The sequence below is a fragment of the Primulina eburnea genome, chromosome 12 (assembly GCF_022965805.1).
Source record: "Primulina eburnea isolate SZY01 chromosome 12, ASM2296580v1, whole genome shotgun sequence".
Taxonomy (NCBI): Eukaryota; Viridiplantae; Streptophyta; class Magnoliopsida; order Lamiales; family Gesneriaceae; genus Primulina; species Primulina eburnea.
This window is the reverse complement of record NC_133112.1, coordinates 27,435,332-27,455,783: the sequence shown is the minus strand read 5'-3', so window position 1 is coordinate 27,455,783 and position 20,452 is coordinate 27,435,332. Positions and strand designations below refer to the sequence as shown.

The window sequence follows — 20,452 nt, the reverse complement described above, 5'->3', positions numbered from 1 at the left end:
CATCAGAAACTCCATTAAATTTAAAAGTGTCGCAAATTTCGAGAAAATCTGCAATGTGCGTGTTTGGGTCATCTACTGCAGATCCTCCAAACTGGACTGTGTTCTGAATCATCTAAATTATAGCTGGTTTGATTTCGAAGTGGTTTGCCCGCACAATAGGCCTAACAATGCTGGGGCGTGCTCCATCCAAAGAGGGTTGGGCATACTCCAGCATTGGTATGCGGCGTGGCATCTCAACATGTCTATCTTCACGATGTTCCTCCTCATGATCGTTCTTGTGCCTCTCCATCAGTTCTTTCAGTCTCTGCTGTTGTCTTCTTCTGCGGAAAGTTCTTTCAATTTCAGGGTCGAACTGCTCAAGCTCCACGTCAAGTGACTTTGGCATGCACTGGACGAGATATCTGTAACAGAATATGGAGTGTTAATTTAATAAAAATGAAACAATACTAAAGCAAATAACTAAAAATAAAATTGTGAATTAACAGTCCCCGGCAACGGCGCCAAAAACTTGATCGAGCAAAACTTGCACTGTGGAATCCCCAATAAAAATATGATTTTTTATGCTCAAAATTTAATCGCAAGTACACGATGTCAAGTAATAGTATAGTGTACGTGAGTACGAGTATCGTTCCACTGAAGACTGTATTTAAAAATTATTATTTTCAGTTATTAAATCTTTAGCAACGAAAATTGATTGTTTGATTATTACTACTATACTAAATTAAACAAGCAAATAAAATGAGTCAAAAATTGAATAATGAAAGATAATATCTAAAATAGTTGATTTAAAATTCAATGAGAAATGAATTTGTTGAGAATATCGGTTCACCTACCCCTCGTTGATTAATTAATTTGTTCGATAATGATTGTATACCTCCGACAGGATTTCCAATTCAATTGAACACACTCTCTCGAGCTATGCCAAACTAATTCTACTTAATGAACTAATTAAATGTCTTTAATTATTTATCAAGAGTGAATTGCATATCGATCTATGAAATCCCCTAGTTTTCGACCCTTAGGACTATGACTATCGGCGCATATCCAATTTCATATGTCTATGTAAATTGTAGATCCATGGATTATGCTACTCGTTCTTATCACAAGTTATTCTCTTGAACTCACTCGCAATATAAATTTGTTATCAAAGTTAGCTTCGCTTTAACAACACGATAAAACAATAGTATAATCAAGAATAACGCAACAATCGAAATATAAATTAATTCAAATCAATGTTCGGGGTAGGATCCCCTTAAATCCCAACAAATAATTACGTTTAGCTACTCGAATTCATATTAGAAATAAACAAAACTAAGTTTAAAAGATAAAAACTAAATTAGAAATACTAGAATTGACGAAAATTGCGAAGAACGACGCCCGGAAAAGCTTCAAATCTTCATTCCAAGCGCAAAAGTCTCTCCAAAGCTTCTGGCGGCTCTTAAATTATGTCTGAATGGCCAAAAAAACGTCCACCCCTCCTTACCATATTGCCCATATCCAGAACTAAGGAAAGGAATCGTTCAAAATTTTTTCCAAAATTACAGGTGCGCCCGGGCGGACATAAGTTTCCGCCCGGGCGAATGGTTTGCGCAGATTTTATTTTATTCTTTCTTCTTTGGCGCGCCCGGGCGGACATAAGTTTCCGCCCGGGCGGATGACTTGCGCAAAAATTGATTTTCTCACGTCTTGGATGCTCTCGGGCGGACATAAATGTGCATCCGGGCGGAGGTCTTTCGAATTTCTCCCTTTGATCTTCAGTTTTGCACGAATTTCCTGCATTTTCGCCAACTAGACACATGAGCAACACGAAGATATAAATTATGCTAAAATAACACAAAATGCACGAAATCTAAATGATAAATGCAACACAATGCGACATAACATGACACGCAAAAACACGTAAAATCCACCTCTATCAAGTAGCCCCTGAATCTATCAAGGCTTTCGTAGCTGAACCCGCTATAAAAATTCTCCCTGAAAGATTGGAACGCTAAGCTGAACCCAATAGTTACGAGAACTAAACTTATAGACATGAAAAGGTCAAAGTTCTTCTAACTTAAATTCCCCAAAATAATACTGAGTAGAGCATGCAATCCTATCGCAATTCTAAGTTCAAAATCTTAATCCCGATTCCCAAAACATAGAAATTCAAATAGTAACTCAAAGCGTTAAGATACCTGTCATAAGCATGGTGTCTGGGTTCGTCTCTACTGCGTGGAGAGCAAAGACTCTGCCTTGGGTAGGCAGACTTCCCTGTGGGTATTGCGGTAGCAAGTGGTCTGGACTACCACACTTGTAACACTTACCGGAAGCATACATACACGCTCCAGCATGGCGGCGTGTGCACTTAGGACAGATTGGGTGCTCAAAGGTCCTCGGGGCTGCGCGTCCCCGCTGCTGCTGTCCTCTGTTTCTGGGAGGGCCGTGGAAAGGCCTGTTGTTCTGGGGCTGCTGCTGAGGAGGAGGGCGGTGTGGCACTGGGACTGGTCGCTTGCCCTGGCGATCCCTCTCAATGTCAATCTGATCTTGCTCTGCAGCAAGAGCTCTGGAAACAGCAACTTCAAAGGTAGTAGGGCCAGCCACCCTAACATCGCGGCGCAAGATCGGCCGTAAGCCATCCAGAAAGTGCCTCAGCTTGGCACCGGCATCGTTCGCAATCAGGGGCACAAAATGTCAACCCCTCTCAAACTTACGGATGAACTCCGTCACAATCGAGTCTCCCTGTCTCAGGGTCATGAACTCCCTGGTCAACCTGGCACGCACCTCGTCAGTAAAATATTTGGAGTAAAATACCTCCGTGAAGCGTGTCCAGATCAGAGTAGCCAAGTTCAAAGCTACTGATGCTCCTTCCCACCATAAGCGTGCATCTCCTCCAAATAGATATGTTGCACAACGAACTCTGTCCACATCCCCAAGTTCCATGAACTCAAAGATAACCTCGAGGGACTTGATCCAGCCCTCGGCAATCATGGGATCAGACGTCCCTGAAAACTCCTTCGGCCTCATCTTCATAAACCGCTCATAAGTAGCCTCGGGCCCTGTCGGCCTGGTTGCCACAGCATGGTTCCCCGCAAACTGTGCGAACAACTGGGTCATATCGGCTAGCATCTGGGCATTCATGTCAGGTGGAAGGGGTGGAGGTACATTCCTCTCCTGCCTCAGATCCTCCCTGTCCTCCTGGCGAGGCTCATCATCTCTCATGCGCTCAAGAATGCGTCTAGGGGCATACTGTTCCATACATAACCCATACGTAACCAACATGCATAATTCCATAATTTATTTAAATTTAAATAAATACTGAACAATTAAAATCTGAACGTAAAAATATTTCATGAGAACATGCAGTAAAAATAATTCATCTTTAAATAAAATCCATAAATGTAATCTTACAGACCGAAGACGTGACTTCGTGAGCTTCTTGAGATCAGAATTAGTACAACCCTTTACAAGAACATAGGCTCTGATACCAGCTGAAATGACCCGAAATTCGTATTTGAAAATTTGCGGAAAAAATTTAAAATTTTCTCTTTAAATGATTAAAATGCCTCATTCATAAATAAACTGATAAATAAAGTTTAATGTTCAAACTAGCAGCGGAGGTAATTATTTTTCGCAAAATAACAATTTAAAATAATTCAACAAAAGATAAAAATGTTTGAGTATAAAAATGGTAAATGCTGAAAATGAGGTCCGCGGGTTCCACTACTGCCGACCCAAGCTAGCTTACTGGTCCCCGCCCTCGGTCCCGACCTCATCAGTACCTACAACAATCAAGTCTAGTGAGTCTAAAGACTCAGCATACATATATCGTAAATAACAAGTAACAATAATAAAATCGCATGAAAAGTTAAAATATCATGTCATGAGTAATTATAATACGTGCATAACTGAACTGAAAATCATAAGTGAAATGTTTGCTCCGTAGAGCCCTGTCATGAAATAACATGTAATAATTTTCTGTTGAGAATATGTTCTATGCTAGTGGCCCATGAACTGAACTGAACTGAATCGTCTGATCAGACTAATACCACAGTATACTGGGCGGTAGAGATCATCACAGCCCCTGGACTAGATATCCGTACCAATAAATGAACTGAACTGAACCGGTAAGTGACCACCGGGTGAAGTAATAATCCCATGATAAGCTGCTATCCCATGAAGTCAAGTGGCCACAAGCAATATCGCATATATCTCAAAAATAAACTTTTATATTTTTGCACGTAATATAATGGTGTTCCTGTATTATTTTACCAAATGGGTTGGATCGTTCCTAGGCTCACTGCGACCTAAATTTAACATGAAAAATATGCAATGGTTTAACTTGACCAAAACTTTGTAATTGAGCCCAATAACGAGACAATTACGCCCAACAACTTATTATTTAATCATGACTCCGTGCCAACCCGAACCAACACCGAACCATCATTTATTCATGATAAAATACACCTAAAATGATGAAATAATGCCCCTAAAATTATAGTACTCGAAATTTTGGTGAATGGAGGCCAAAACATGAAACGCTCTTTAGAGAGTCACTTTGGCACATTGCACCGTAAATTCTCGTACGACCTCTAAACTTGACCAAATCATGAACGGCCAAAAACATGACCTTCCTAACTCAATGAGGTACTGTCCAGTCCGAGGCCATAGGCTAAATGCCAACTAAGAACTCAAACGAGCCTCTGAACCGAAGCACAACTTGCTGTCACAATTTAAAAAACACAGGCTTCACTTCTAATTTTTTTAACATTTTACTTAGATAGAGTAGTTTTGATGAAGTAAAAAGTTTAAAAAAAATTGAAATTTATATTTAGTGAAGTAAAACAATGAACCACAATTGTAATTTATTTCCCTTAAATTATCTCTTAATTTAATGATGAAGTAATAAAATACAAAATAACACGTTATATTAATGACTTAACACAATAAAAAAATGAAGTCTTTTAAATCTACTACTAAATTAAATGATGAATTAATAAAATACAGAATATCTCGTCATATTAAAATTGTGTCGAAATAAAAGAAAGAATTTACTTCCACAACTCAGTAATTGTGAAGTCGTTCTTTATTAATTACTTCACTACAATGCAAAAAAAAAGTTTTTTAAATCTACTACTTCGTCATTAAAGTTAAATTGTAAAGTAATAAAAGATCTTTGTGACGGTTTTTAACAAGTCGATTCAAATATTTGCGACAATTTTCACAAAAGGCTAATTTAAAAATTGGCGATGGTTTCTATTAGCGACGGTTTTCATGAACCGTCGCTAATTAACAACGGTTAAAAGTAGTCTGTCGTTATTCTGAATCAACTGACTAATTTGAATAACGACAGACTACTTTTAACCATCGCTATTTAGCAACGATTTTTTAAAAACTGTCGCTATTAACGACAAATAGGATAAACCTTCGCGAAAAAAAATCGGCGACGGTTGTGATTTTTAAAAATGTCGCTAATTAGCGACGGTTTACCTAACACCATCCCTAATAGCGACGATTTTTGATAAAACATCGCAAATTGCCTTTAAAATGCACATCACTTCACTTCTTCAGTCCATGTTTCTCTACAACGCAATTTTAGTGTCGCTTTACGGTAAATTTTTTAGCTTCTATTTTTAATATATGATAATGAATTTTAAATTTTTCGTTTATTTTATCACAAAGTTAAATAATTTTATAGATTATTTATAAATTTAAAAATGTGATATTTAGATGAGTTGAGATGATATTTACAAATAATTAGAAAACTAAATATTTTTTATTAAATTATAAAATAAAATTTTTTGTAAAAAAAATAATAAAATAACGACGATCTTTGCTAAACCGTCGCTATGTATCTTTCTCAGCCCGTCGCAAATTAGCGATGGTGTTCTATACCGTCGCAAATGCGCGACGGTATTCTTTCTCCGTCCGTCGCAAATTAGTGACAGACTATAATTAGCGACGGTTTTGCAGTCCGTCGCTAATGTAGTTCCATGACACCATTTCCACATCAATTACTTCACAAAAATACAAAATATGTGAAGTTATACAACACATTTACTTCGTCATTTAATGTAAACTATGTAGTTATATATAAACTATTACTTCTGCACTTTACGAAATCGATAATGTAGAAGACGTTTTACTTCGGGCATCGGTCTAATTACGGACCGGTTTCCTTCATTGAACCGGCCAACGACGTCACTAATTTCTTGGATACGACTTCGGTGATAATGCGAAGTAAAATGGTACCCTATTACTTCACGTGTATTTCACGTGCGTCTACTTCGGCAATTATCTACCTATAACTTCATTGAATATGCGAAGTAAATTAAGGAAATTTTACTAGTGAGTTAGCATATTTTGAATAAAAAATGGTAAATTGTTTTGAGGATTTATGTCTTTATTTGAATATGGACCATGAAGGAATTCATTTCATAATTTATGTAGTTGGTTTATATTTTTAAATGATGCTGAAATTATATAAAAGTTTTTACGGTTAATTTTGGTAGTTTCGAACAGTAGGGGGGCAAAATAAAAAAAAATTCTGTATTTTTCTACAGAAATTGGGACGTGACATATTGAATAAAATTATTTCATACAATCCAAGATTTAAACTCTTGTTTAGTTCAATTTTATTTTATATTTAAACAATAATATTTATATAAAAAATAAATCCTAATAAAAATAAATCCTAATTTTCACACATTTAATGCTCAAAATATAACTAGTTGTATGAGGCTTTGATTTAGTTTAAGTAATATAAATTTAGCGTAGATCAATCAATCAATTAATCTAACATGAACCACTACTTAGGTAAAGTTTAAACAAAACCTCCTATAACCATAAACTTTAATCAGAGTTAATCTCAGATTCGTGGTTTGAATTACAATAACAAGAAAAACGAGAGAATAAAAGGAAAAAAAGGCGAAAGGGGAAGAAAAATAATACACAAAATTTGGCGTTAAAATAGAAAAGGAAAAAGGGTTAAATGCAGATAAAAAAGAAAGAAAGTGAAGAAACAGTCGTACCAATCCGCCGTCATCCTTCGTCTTTTCCACCGGTTCCAGCCACCAAAAGCCAAAAACCATCCCCGCCACCCACCCAAAAGAAAAAGAAAAAAAGAAAAAAGAAAGAGCCATACCTTCAAACTCCCCTCCGCACCGCTCGGCGGCTAGTAGCGACTTTTCGGCGGGAAGAGCACGTTCTCTGGCGAGCCCAGAAACCGTGCAGAGCGAAAAAAATGAACCCGCTATTTGACAATTTTTTGCCTACATATTTCTGCCTCCCGCCGCCTTCTCACTGATCAACTTGACAATTTTTTGGCCAAAAATGACTATGGTGGATGCCGTTCTTAAGGTGGCGAAGCGTGTGCTATGGAGAAAATCACGGCACATGAAATTTCTGCAGTCCACAACGACCTTTATGGTTTAATTTTTTCTTTCCTTTCCAGTTCTTTTGAAAGTAATTTCACTGGGAACTTATTAGCGCGCGTATAGTTTTTTCCCCAGAAATTTTATTAATGAGATTTTTCATCAAGAATTTTCCTCTCCAAATGGATGGTATGTTTAGGGGTGAGTATGCCGTCTGCTGATACGGTGTGTTTTAGCCTCAAGCAATAAGTTTTCGTGTTAACTGAATAAAAATTATATCATATCGGTTCCAATTCAGTTTTGAACACCGGTATCCATGCGCTAACATGCATGATAAAGATTGAATCTTTTGTATCAAAGGAATTAACTTTTTAGAAAAGCTTGTATACCCAGCCTCCTTTTGGCCTTCCAGGAAATAGTCAATGAGATATTGTGTTCTTTTGGTCACATTTGATATTGATTGTGTGATGCATTTCAGACCTCTATCAAACCAAAGCAACAGGCAGATAAATCTGCTACTGCTGCTGCTGCAGAACACGAGGGCATGGATCCAACGGTACGTCTTGTGCATTATTTACCACAGTGTCATAGTCTTTACTTCCCTTATTGTTTAGATAAATATGGATTAGGAATACCGTGTTTCTTCAAAAAGGCTATCTGTATCATGTGTCGTTGAATGAAATGTTTTATCTGCAGAAATATCATGAAAACAGACTGAGATATCTTGCAGCCCAGAAGGAAGCTGGGAATATTGTGTATCCTCACGAATATGAACTTACTTTGACTATCCCTGAATTTATAAAAAGATACGAAAGTTTAAACAATGGGGATTATCTTAAGGATGCTGAAGAAAGAATAGCTGGTATTAGAGTCTCTATGGATGTGATTTGTTCTTCGTGTTGTATTTAATTGTTTGTTTGTTTTTTATTTCTCATTTTGAATGGGTCCTTGGAAGGACGTCTCATGATATCATCATCGAAGCTATTCTTACATGGACTACATGGTTGTGGAGCTAAAGTTCAAGTTATGGCTGATGCAAGGTACACTTCACGTCTTCACCTCAGAAGGGATAATATTATGTGTTATTTGTAGCATATTTGCTTTCTAATAATGAGGATTTCATCATCAATTCGGCCTAGGAAATTCGATTTAAATGAAGAAGAGTTCTCTAAATATCATTCTTCAGTGATGCATGGTGATATTGTTGTCTTAATTGGGTTTCCAGGTATGTGACTTTTTAATTATTATGATATACTGAAATTCACGATATACAACAAGATACCAATTCAATCTTTCATGTTCTTTGATAAAATTTCAAAGGAAAGGATGTATTGATCATTTGATCTCATAAAGGATTGAATATAGGATTTGTGGTGTATGAATATCATTTATGACTGCGTTGTCTTTGGAGAGATGATTATTATCTACACAAATTAAGTCGCTTTCTGAGGTTTGTTCATATCTGTATTATGAGTATCTCATATCGTAGTGCTTCGTTATACAGGCAAGAGTATGAGAGGAGAGTTGAGTATTTTTCCAAAAACATTTATTGTTCTTTCTCACTGTCTCCACAATATGCCACAACCGAAAATCGGTTCAGTCTCTGATATTGATAAGGTGACTTTTTTCCCCATGCTTACTTATGAAATGCATTATAAATGTATGCTTTATTGACATTTAATTACGCTGGACAGGTAATTGATCCTTGGGTTCCAGGACGTGTCAGAAATCTTGAGACTTATACATTGAAGGATGAGGTATTATTAACTGTACTATTAGTTCAACATTTCCAATTTAGGGATGGCAATGCGTCATGTCTGCCTGCACCCATACTGAATACATTTCTAAAACCCAAACTTGCCTGGTCTCATTTGAAGTTAAACCCATAGTCCCATACCCATAACTATCGAGTCCAATTCCTTAGACCCGTCAAGCAATCATATCAATAATATTTGTTCATATATTAGTTCGCTTTTCATAATGTTTTTCATCATTGTTCCATTAGTGTGTTTTTCATAATATTTTTCTACGTCATTAAATATTGTTGGGAAAGTTGATAAATCATATGCGCTGGAATAATTAATTTCCTAGTAAAATCTAGACATGATCATGGTATACAAATATATGATTTTCTAATATAATGAAATATTAGGTTTATTAATACATAAATATATTTAGCTGTTTCTTAAAAAAAAAATATATATATATGTTCTTTGATATAGTGAAATGTTTTTATTACTTTTTAATGTGCTTCTTAAATAATGTCTTGGGGATTCATTTAACCGAAATTTGTTACGCATTTGTTTGTTTTAAGCATTGGTTGCCGTTTCTTTTAGAGCAGGAAAATGGACAGAAGTTATATTTTGTGTTTGGTTGTAGATGGATCGTGACTGAATTTAACTTAGGGATATATTGCGTACAACCTTTTGTGAAATCTCAAAAGAGCTAATACCTCCTTGTGAAAAATAGACATTTAACCCCTTATGTTTTTTCAAAAACATGCCCATAAACCCCTTGTACAAATATTAATATGATTCTAACCTTTTTTGTTGTTTACAAAATAATTTTTCATCATATTATTTGTATATAATTCAAAATATGATTAGTACAAATGAATATAAATCACATTATTTTTTTCTGTTTTGTTTTTTTCAGTTAAACTGTCTTTGATCATTTTATAGTGTCATTTTACAAAATTATTACATTTTAATTATAAAAACATTTCTTTTAAGGTTTTAATAACAATTTTCGTGCCTTCAAACACATAAAATGTGAATTATGAATTGTTGGAAGTATTAAAAGCTTGTACATTTAAAATTATGAAGTTGAAGTTATTTGAGTTTCTTTTTAAAAACATACGGGTTAAACGCCTTTTTTTTCACAGGGGTTATCAATTTCTCAATGGGGTTATCGATTTCAAAATGGGGTTGCATGCAATTTACCTTTTAACTTATTGTTCATTGAATCGTACAAGCTCGATATAATCAAATGTGAAGTAGAATATCTCAATAGTAACCAGTTTACCAAATCATTAATATTTCTAACCATGTTGCTATCGTTGCCTAACACTTGTTTACATTAGAAAACAAATGTCTAAGGATTTGTCATTGACTCTATGTATCTGATTTCATTCATCTTGCAGTGCTCTTGCTTTGTTTCACTGTCAACTATTCTAGCTCGTGCTTGTAATCGAGTGTGATTTTTCTCCCACGTTATTTAATGTTGACTATATTGACACCAGTTTATGATTTGGAATTATAAAATTTCATTCTAGGAAACAAGGTATAGGTGGCGGTTTTTGGATTTAATACTGAACATGGAGGTTCGAGATATATTCTGGACGAGAAGAAATCTCATCTCTTACATCAGAAGGTTTCTCGACAATCGAGGTTTTCTGGCGGTAAGTGCTTGTCTAAATAGTTTATATCACTAACTCAGCCTCTGTTTCCAATCAAATTCTTATATATGCTTTTTAATCTCCTCCCGTCTTAAGGTTGAAACACCCATAATGAACATGATTGCTGGGGGTGCTACTACTCGACCGTTTGTGACCCACCACAATGATCTTAATATGGAGCTTTACTTGCGCATTTCTCCTGGACTATTTCTTAAGCAATTGGTTGTTGGTGGCTTAGACCGGGTTTATGAAATTGGTAAACAATTTATCAATGAGGGAATTGATTTAACACACAATCCTGAGTTCACAACATGTACGTTTTACATGGCGTATGAAGATTACTATGACCTGATGAAGTTAACTGAAGAAATGCTCAGTGGTATTTGAAATATAGGTTATAGCCTTGACTAAATGAAAATGACATCTGTCATGGATTTTTCTTGACAAAAACAATGTTGGCAGGAATGGTCAAGGAATTAACCGGTGGCTACATTATTAAATATCATGCCAATGGGTTGGAGAATGATCCTATAGAGATTGACTTCACCCCTCCTTTCAGGTTTCTGTACTCATTTGTTCATTTGCCACGGATGCACTTCTATATTGATGGCGAGAAGATGTGACACGACATATCTTTTTTACATCTTCAGGAGAATTGATGTGATAGATGAATTGGAGAAGCTGGCAAATCTATGTATACCTGAGGACCTCTCTGGTGAAGAAGCCAACAAATATCTGTTGGATACATGCTCAAAGTTTGATATCAAATGCTCTCCTCCTCTATCAACAGCTAGATTGTTGGATAAAGTAAGATAAATTTTTGTGTCCTAGTCTTGGCTAAAATAAACTTGAAGTGGCTCAGCTATTCCATAGAAAGTCTCCATATCAACTTGCGGTTTAGTGCTTCATGCATGATTGCCATGGTGTAAAACTGGTTGCATGTTATGTCTTACACATTTGAAAATTCTGTTTGATAACAAAGGTACGAAACATTGGGAGGTTACTGTTCATTTCTTTGAATTGAATATATTATTCCTTTCTACGTTCCCCTGCCTCTGTCATAATTTTAAAATTTACGAGTTATTGAGTTTTCTGGTGCAGCTTGTAGGGCACTTTCTGAAGGAAACTTGCATGAGCCCAACTTTTATCACAAATCATCCTGAAATCATGAGTCCATTGGCAAAGAGACATAGATCGAAACCAGGTCGAACTGAGAGATTTGAGTTGTTCATCAACAAGTTTGAAGTATGAAGCCTCGACATTATTTCATTCTTTTTCCCTTTTTTCCCCTTGCAGGCAATGATTTATTGACTTACGTCTGTCTTTATATCTGTTTACCATGGGATAGGTTAGCAACGCATACACTGTATTGAACAACCCAGTTGTTCAACGCCAACGTTTTGCCGAGCAACACAAGGTATATGTATATATAAGTATGTATGTATGTCGTCATCATCATCATCAAAGCACATTCGCGCTAATTGCTGGGTCGGCTATATGGATATAAAAATCCATGTGAAGAGTTGTGACACAATAGTTGGTTGGATGTCACAGGCTTAACACCAACGGTGATATTTTTTTACTGTGCTATGCTATCCTGACATAGGACCAACACTCCTCCTTAATCCGGGTTTGTCGCCGGCCATTACGACCGGCGGAGTTATTTATATGTATGTATGTATGTATAAATATTGTGTTGAATTTATGTAAACTTGGCTATAAATAATTAGTGTGTAGTTATGGTTATAATGTGCTGACAAAATTTTATGTTAAAACCAGAACCGGCAATCTGGTAATGATGAAGCAATGACCTTGGATGAAACATTCTTGCTGGCTCTTGAGTATGGATTACCTCCAACTGGTGGTTGCGAGTTGAACGTTGATCGATTAGCAATGTTGTTGACTGACTCACAGAACATAAAGGTTAATGGCATTTTTTTTTGTGTGACATTGGTGGTTTGTTATATGGGTTCGTCATTTGCACCATGATGTCAGTTTATTTATATAATTGAAATGCATACACATTATCAAGTCCTTGTAAACCTTTGTTTTTGGTCTTGGGTGAGTTTACTTGTTTGATTTATGCAATTGGACCTTATAAATTATTTTGATGAACCATTTCCTCACATGTGATCTATTTTTGTGCAGGAGGTTTTGCTTTACCCAACAATGAAACCCCTAGACGATCCTTCAGACAAAAAAAGGTAGAAATTTTAGTGTCCTAGAAACTGACTAGAAAACCTAAGGTATATGGCTAGAACTTGAGGGAGAGTAGCTGAGGGAGAGTGTCTAGGAAACAGATGAAATCAGCTTCCATTTATAGGCTGCATTCGGACTAGTTCAGAAAATCCGAAATCAATCTTATATGTCACGTGTTATAATCTCATTCGTCTAGTTGGATTTTTCGGGATAATATAATCTGAAGGAGATTGGGTGATCCATTTTAAATTCAGTGGATCCCATGGATCCCATCAGGTTGATCCTGAACTATCAATTTCTTAATAATGTTTAATTAACAATGCTTTAATAATCTCTTAATTATTACTTCATTCAAAACAAGGCTTCTGATAATTACGCAGAATTTATCTTTTACATTTCTCATTTGTTTACTTATTTTGTCCAAGCTTTGACCAGCGATGAAACCCCTAAATATACATGGTCAGTTCCGGGTTGTATTTAGTAAAACATAAACCCAACCCAAGCGCACCCGGATTTTAAATCAGAAACCCCAAACCCATTATAAGTTAATCCTCCATTTGACAATTTTGTCTTTTAGCCGGCCAAAAATGACGATGGTGGATGCCATTCTTAAGGAGCCCATGCGTCTGCTATGGAGAAAATATCTGGACTCCAGAGAGAATAGGGTTGTGGTATGATTTTTCTTTCCTTTCCTTTCGCTTCTTCATCTGGAAACTTAGTAGCGCACGGAAAGTTTTTTTTCCCCAGAAATTTTAATAATGTAATTTCTATAAAACAATAAATTTTTTAGAAAAGCTTGCATACCCAGCTTCGTTTTAGCCTTCCAGCCAATAATCAATGAGATTTTGTGTTCTTTTGATTACATTTGATATTGATCGTGTCATACATTTCAGACCTCTACCAAACCAAAGCAACAGGTTGAGAAATCTGGTACTGCAGAACATGAGAGCATGGATCCAACGGTAGGTCTTGTGTACTTTTTACCTTTTTATTGTCACATTCTTTCTTCCCTTATTGTTTAGATGGCTATGGATGGTCAATATTATGTTTCTTCAAGAAGGCGATCTATATCAATTAGGGATGGCAATGGAACTCGACCCCGCATTAAATGGACCGGGTCAAACGGGTAGTGGGACGGGTCTGGACCATCTCCACGAGTTTAGAACGGGTTCAGGATGGGTGATGGGTTTTAATGGACCCGTTCGTTATATATTTTACTATTTACTAATATATATATATATATATATATATATATATATTATATTAAATAAATAGTCAATTTCCTAATACTTGTTTCACAGTGTTTTTATTCCATGTTAATTTATTATCGAAATGCTTTGGTTTGGATTTAATTGTGATGAATATATTAATTTTTGGACTTCTTTATTCAGTATTTACTCTAATTAAAAAGCGATTAATGTGCAACAAGTTTGCAGGTGCAAGCCGGGCTTGGACTCGTAGTTTGTTGTGGGGGGGCGGGGGCGGGGGCGGGGGCGGGGGCGGGGGCTGGTTTTTAAATGAAGCAGGGCGAGTTCGGGTCTGGGTCCAATTTTTTTCCTTGGCGGGTTGGGTCTTGGGATTGGCCATACCCGTTCCAGATGCGCCTTGTTCCTTATGTATCATGTCTCATTGAATGAAATGTTTTATCTGCAGCAATATTATGAAAATAGACTGAGATCTCTTGCAGCTCAAAAGGAAGATGGGAATGATCAGTATGCCTACAAACCTACTTTAACTATCCATGAATATATAGAGAGATACAAAAGTTTGAATAGTGGGGATCATCTTAAAGATGTTGAAGAAAGAATAGCTGGTACTTGAGTCTTTATGAATGTGATTTATGTTTGGTATTGTGTTAAATTGTTTATTTGTTCTCATTATAAATGTCTTCCTTGGAAGGCCGTCTCATGAACAAGCGTTCATCATCATCAAAGCTATTCTTTTATGATTTACATGGTGGTGGTGCTAAAGTTCAAGTTATGGCTGATGCAAGGTAAACTTCACCCCAGAAATGGACACTATTACGTGGTGTTTGTGGCTTTTGCGCTTTCTCTCATGGAGATTTCTCTGTGAATATGTCCTAGGGAATCGGATTTGAATGAAGAAGAGTTCTGTAAATTTCATTCCTCAATCAAACGAGGTGATAATGTTGGCATAATTGGGTTTCCAGGTTTGTGACTTATTAATTATTGATCTACCGGAATACACGATGTCTAGCAAAATGATTCGTGCTCTTTGATAAATGAAGTTCAAGGAGAAAGATATGCTGATCCCTTGAACAATTTAACTTATGTTTAATGGTGTAAGAATACGGCTTAAGCAAACTTGGATTAAGAAATTATTTGTTTTGAGTTTAAACAAGGGTTGGAACGAGCCGAGTTGATCTCGAGTAACATACTTCTTGAGATCAACTCAATTTTAATTTTGTCTACTCAAGCTTGAGCTCAAGCGAGTAATCCATCTCAAGCTCGAGCTCGACTCGTGTATATACCGAGCTACTCGACTTCGAGCTCGACAAGTTCGAAAGCCTTAATTCTAGCTTCAAGATTGACCTCGGGTTCGAACTCGAGTTAAGTTTCGACCGAGTTGCTCACGAGGTACTCACAAGATGCTTGACTCAATTGTACCTCTAGTTTAACGGTTTAGTATTAGAAACTTTACACAATCGAATTGCCATTGATACTTTGAGGACGCTATTAGAGAATTGTATCATACATTCACATATTAATATTAAAGAAAGAATACAATGTACATTTATAATGATATAAAAGAGCTATTCTAGTAAACTAGATCAATCAATACTCTTATACACAATATTATAAAATATTATGAATACACGGTCATATCTTCCAACACTCACCTTAAGTTGGCTTGTAAATGTCTTCCATTTCTAGCTTGCTTACTAGATGGTCATACTGTTTTTTGTGCAAGCCTTTGGTGAGTTTCAGTGACCTCTGTTGAGTGGTCGGTACATACGAAACACAAGTTAGGCCAATTTCAATTTTCTCCTAGTTGAAATGTTTGTCAACTTCGACATGCTTTGTTCTATCATGTAGAACGGGGTTATGAGCAATTGAAATTCCTGCTTTGTTATAAAAGTACCCTTTCATTGGTAAAGTGAACGAGATCTTCAAGTCCTCCCCAAGAGATCTGAATTCTGTGTCTGCACTAATTCGAGCGACAACACTTTGTATTTTACTTCTCCATGTAACATGGTTCCCTCCAACAAAAATACAATAGCTTGAAGTGGATTGTCAGTAATACTACCAGCCTAGTCTGCATCAATGTAGACTTCAATTTGTATATTTTGTTACGCTTTCTGAACATCAGACCTTTACCAGGGGTTCCTTTTGGATACCTTAATATTCTATGTGTAGCATCAAAGTGTTCCAGCCCTGGTGAGTGCATGAATTGGCTCACCATGCTTACTGCAAAAGCTATGTCAGGGCATGCATGTGATTAGTTGATTAATCTTCATACCAATATTTGAAAATTTTCTCCTTTGATAACATCTTTAGGTTTACCAGGATTAAGCTTTAGATTAGCTTCAATTGGAGTTTCAGCAACTTTGCACCCTAGAAGTCCTGTCTCATGTATTTTATTTGGTTCACAAAGCTTCCCTCTCGAGATCGTGCAAACTCCATATCAAGAAACTACTTTAGTGGTCCTAGGTGTTTATTCTCAAAGTCAACATCTTTATTTTCAAATGTGCCAATTCTTCAAGATCATCTCTTGTTGTGACTGTCATATACATAGACAATAATGATAGAAATTTTACCTTTATCAGAGTGTTTGTAGAACATGGTATGATCAGCCTGGCTTTGAAAGTAACCATGGTTTTACAGATTTTGTAAAACATTCGAACCAAGCTCTTGGAGATTGCTTAACTCCATATAAGGACTTTGAAAGTGTGCAAACTTTTCCACGACCGAATACTTCTTCAAATCCTGGTGGTAAGCTAGTTTTAGAAAGGCGTTTTTGACATCTAACTGGTGTAAAGGCCAGTTAAAATTAGGAGCTACAAATAATAGTACATGAATGTAAATTTTTGTAAATGGAGCAAAGGTCTCATGGTAGTCTAGACATCTAACTGGTGTAATGCCAGTTACGAGCTACAAATAATTGTACACGAATGTAGTTAATTTTTGTAAATGGAGCAAAGGTCTCTTGGTAGTCTAGTCCATATATCTCTGTAAACCCTTTAGTTACAAGTCTCGCTTTGTATCATTCTACACTTTCATCTGCTATATATTTTACCTTGAACACCCATTTGCACCCAACTGTTTTATGATCACTAGGTGGATCTACAATTTCCCATTTCCCACTTTTCTTCAGAGCATTCATCTCTTCCATTACTACTGATTTCCAGTTAGAGTTATCAAGTGCTTCGTGAATGTTCCTTGGTACAAACAAGTTAGAAATTTTGATACAAAGGCTGCATGTTTTTTTGACAGTTTTTGGAAAGGGGCCCAAGACCATATCTTCGACGACGTAGACACGGGTCGTTGTTTTCATCCGTAATAGGAGGACTATGATGTGGAAAATTTTAGAAGCCGATGGACAGCCTTTTCAAGCGCAAATGCAGTTGAAGCTAGATACTTTAATGGGGATTTTGGGCCTATCAAAGTTCACGGCAACAATAAAAGAGGGAGTCCGGTGTACATGCAAACACCAACTCCAAGCTTAGTGTTGGAAAGAATCCTCAACCTACTGTTATCGTGCCGCCATTGATCGAGGAACTTGATGGTTGAGTTCAACCAAAAGGAAAAAGAGGTAGCTGCAACCTCTACGTGGAAGGTACATGTGCAGCAAATACTGAACAAACTAGAAGAGGAAGAAGCATAAAGCACCCATGGAAGTGAGGTTTTCCAAGAAGAAGAATATGAAGAAGATGAACTTCAAGTTGATGAGTTGATAATGGCGCTATCTCAAATGGAAGATGACCAACATGAAGTACAAGACCCGTTAGAAGAAATCAACTTGGGGGAGCTTGAGGATCCTAAAGTTGTATATGTGATTAAGTTACTGAAAGAGTAAATGAAGCAAGATTTGGTTAACTTGTTGAGAGAGTACAAATATTGTTTTGCACGGGATAGACAGGAGATTGGTCGAACACCGATTTCCACTCAAAGAGGGTCTCAAACCATTTCAACAGCTCCCCCGTCGCATGTCAAAATAAGTTAAGTTGAAAGTGAGAGGAAGTGAAATAGGCAGTTCGGATATGGGAATCTACGCAATAGATCCTTGTAGCGCTCCCATACTCGTACAACGATTCTTGCTCATGTCGGGAAAGGTGGTGATCTCAGCTTTTAACTCCATTATCTTTGATGGTCGAAAAATATCTCCCCAGTCTCGATGGAACCTACATGCAAACAATTCAAAAGGAAAAAGAAATAAGCGTATACGAATAACATCATAAAAAGGCCGTTATGTTTGAAAGTATCGCAGATCTCAATGGAATTTGCTATATGAATGTTGGGATCATCAAGTGTGATTCCTCCATACTAGACGGTGTTCTAAATCATCTGGATTATAGTGGCTTGATTTCAAATAGATTGGCATTCACAATTGGCGATGCTTGGGTGTGTCCCATCAAGAGAGTTGTGCATACTCCAGCCATAGTTGTCAAAGGCGAGCGCCTCTCGCCTGGCGAGAGGTGCCACCAGGCGCGGGTCCCAGGCGCAACCATTTACAAAGGCGAGCCCAGGCGCGCGCTTCGGCTCGCCTTGGAAGGGCTCTCGGGCGCTCCCTAGGCGCGCCTTAGATTGCTTTTTTATAAAAAAAAATTAGAAAAAGGGCATCTTCATCTTCTTCAAACGAGGTAAGGGCATCTACATCCAAAACAACCAGAAAAAGGCCAATTTCACATCTTTTGGATGAAGAGGAAGAAGAAATTGATGTTGATCAAGAAAGTGGTGAAGATCAAGAAGAATACAAGTCCGAAGTTCTAGGGACTCTGATGATTCGATGGAAGAAGATGAACTTGATTTGGATGATTGAAGAATTTTAATCGTGTTACTTGTTATTATGAACTTATTAATTATTTCTTGTTTTGTGTGACATTGTGAATTAATTATTTCATATTTTAATATATTATTCTAAGATAAATTTCAGACCAAGATCCCTCGGCCTCCAACTCATCTAACTGTTTTATCCTATTAACCACCTCCGTATATCTAACACCCACATCTCCAAAGACCTCCCTATTCCATTTGGAGACTTCTACTTTCATTCGTTTGAGTTTCATCATGAATTTGTAACCTTCCCACCCCCGTGTGACCCCTGAATTCCACCATGATCTTACCAACTGTTTAAAATTTTGATGGGACAGCCATGTATTCTCAAATTTGAATGGAGCCGGACCCCATCGCAACTTAGCGGTATCAAGAACTACTGGGCAGTGGTCCGAGGTAATTCTTGGTAGTACCACTTGTCTGTAATTTGGAAAAATATCCACATCCAACCCCTCGATAAGAGATATCTATCAAGTCTTGAACAAATCGGGTTGGCCCTAAAATTCGACCATGTGTACTTGGCGTTCAACAACGGTGAGTCATGAAGTCTCAACTCCCCTATCAGCTCATCAAAGCACTGCATGCTCGTTGTGTTGGTAAAACTGTTCAATTTTTCTCCGGTGTTTCTAACCACATTAAAGTCACCTCCCAAGCACCATTTATCTCCGCAAATAGACTCCAACCCCGCTAATTCATCCCAGAATAGTTCTCTCTGTCTTGACTGGACCGGTCCATATATGGCTGAGAACCACCATTTACTTTGATCACACCCTTCTATTTCAATGGAGACAGAAAAGTCACCTATCAGATTGTCGCTGACACAAACTACTCTTGGATCCCACATAACTAGTATGCCTCCGGATCTCCCCACTGACGGTAAACAAACCCAATCTACAAATCTTGATTTCCACAAACTTGCGACGAATTTTCTTTCTGCCAATTCCTTCTTAGTTTCTAAGATTACCACGATGTCTGGATTTTCCTTTCGAATGACGTTCCGGACCAATTCTCTCTTCCTGGCCGTTTCAGATGAATCTAGTTCTTCCTCCAGTAATTCCTCATGAGAGTCATGAGACAAGCTGTCTTCATTTGCCTCCATATCAGAGTCTCCCAACTTGCTTCCATCCTCGAGATTATTAGAGAATGCCCTTGATGATCTGCCTTTGTCAGTGGTCGACTTAACAGCTGGATTGACTTTGTTTGATCGTCGAGAATAAACTTTCCCATAAAGGAGCAGTGGTGATACACTCCCTTTATTAAACTCATTATCTTGACCCTTGACTTTTAAGTTAATCATGGATTTAACATTGATGGTGCTGAATGATGTGACTTCTTTTGGATTGATCTTCCTCAGAATTTTAAAAGCTTTACCGCTGGATCTAGGTATCATCGGTACACTCTTATCTGCTAGGCTTGATTGCTCATTTTCCGAAAGCATATTCCCCTGTCCTTCTTCCTTGCTCGCCTCTTTATACCACGTTCCATTGCCT

General features: G+C 37.1%; 1 protein-coding gene across 2 annotated transcripts in view; it reads left to right on the top strand.

Moving 5' to 3' along the window:
• Window positions 1–6,977: 6,977 nt before the first annotated feature.
• Window positions 6,978–20,452, top strand: part of LOC140807001 (uncharacterized) — a 31,964-nt gene continuing 18,489 nt past the window's right edge. Inside the window, exons 1-20 of one of the 2 annotated variants that reach the window (XR_012112612.1) lie at window positions 6,978–7,407; window positions 7,831–7,908; window positions 8,049–8,214; window positions 8,308–8,392; window positions 8,492–8,577; window positions 8,857–8,969; window positions 9,047–9,109; window positions 10,627–10,752; window positions 10,846–11,128; window positions 11,212–11,308; window positions 11,400–11,556; window positions 11,851–11,994; window positions 12,098–12,166; window positions 12,529–12,672; window positions 12,898–12,953; window positions 13,526–13,619; window positions 13,842–13,910; window positions 14,636–14,761; window positions 14,848–14,941; window positions 15,033–15,118. Coding sequence is in view for 1 of the 2 variants with exons in the window: in XM_073163632.1 (XP_073019733.1) it covers window positions 7,312–7,407; window positions 7,831–7,908; window positions 8,049–8,214; window positions 8,308–8,392; window positions 8,492–8,577; window positions 8,857–8,969; window positions 9,047–9,109; window positions 10,627–10,752; window positions 10,846–11,128; window positions 11,212–11,308; window positions 11,400–11,556; window positions 11,851–11,994; window positions 12,098–12,166; window positions 12,529–12,672; window positions 12,898–12,953; window positions 13,526–13,619; window positions 13,842–13,910; window positions 14,602–14,761; window positions 14,848–14,941; window positions 15,033–15,118 (2,266 nt within the window). In the remaining variant the exon portion in view is untranslated. Of the gene's footprint in view, window positions 7,408–7,830; window positions 7,909–8,048; window positions 8,215–8,307; window positions 8,393–8,491; window positions 8,578–8,856; window positions 8,970–9,046; window positions 9,110–10,626; window positions 10,753–10,845; window positions 11,129–11,211; window positions 11,309–11,399; window positions 11,557–11,850; window positions 11,995–12,097; window positions 12,167–12,528; window positions 12,673–12,897; window positions 12,954–13,525; window positions 13,620–13,841; window positions 13,911–14,601; window positions 14,762–14,847; window positions 14,942–15,032; window positions 15,119–20,452 lie in introns of both variants that reach the window. The other variant, XM_073163632.1, reaches the window with a different exon arrangement.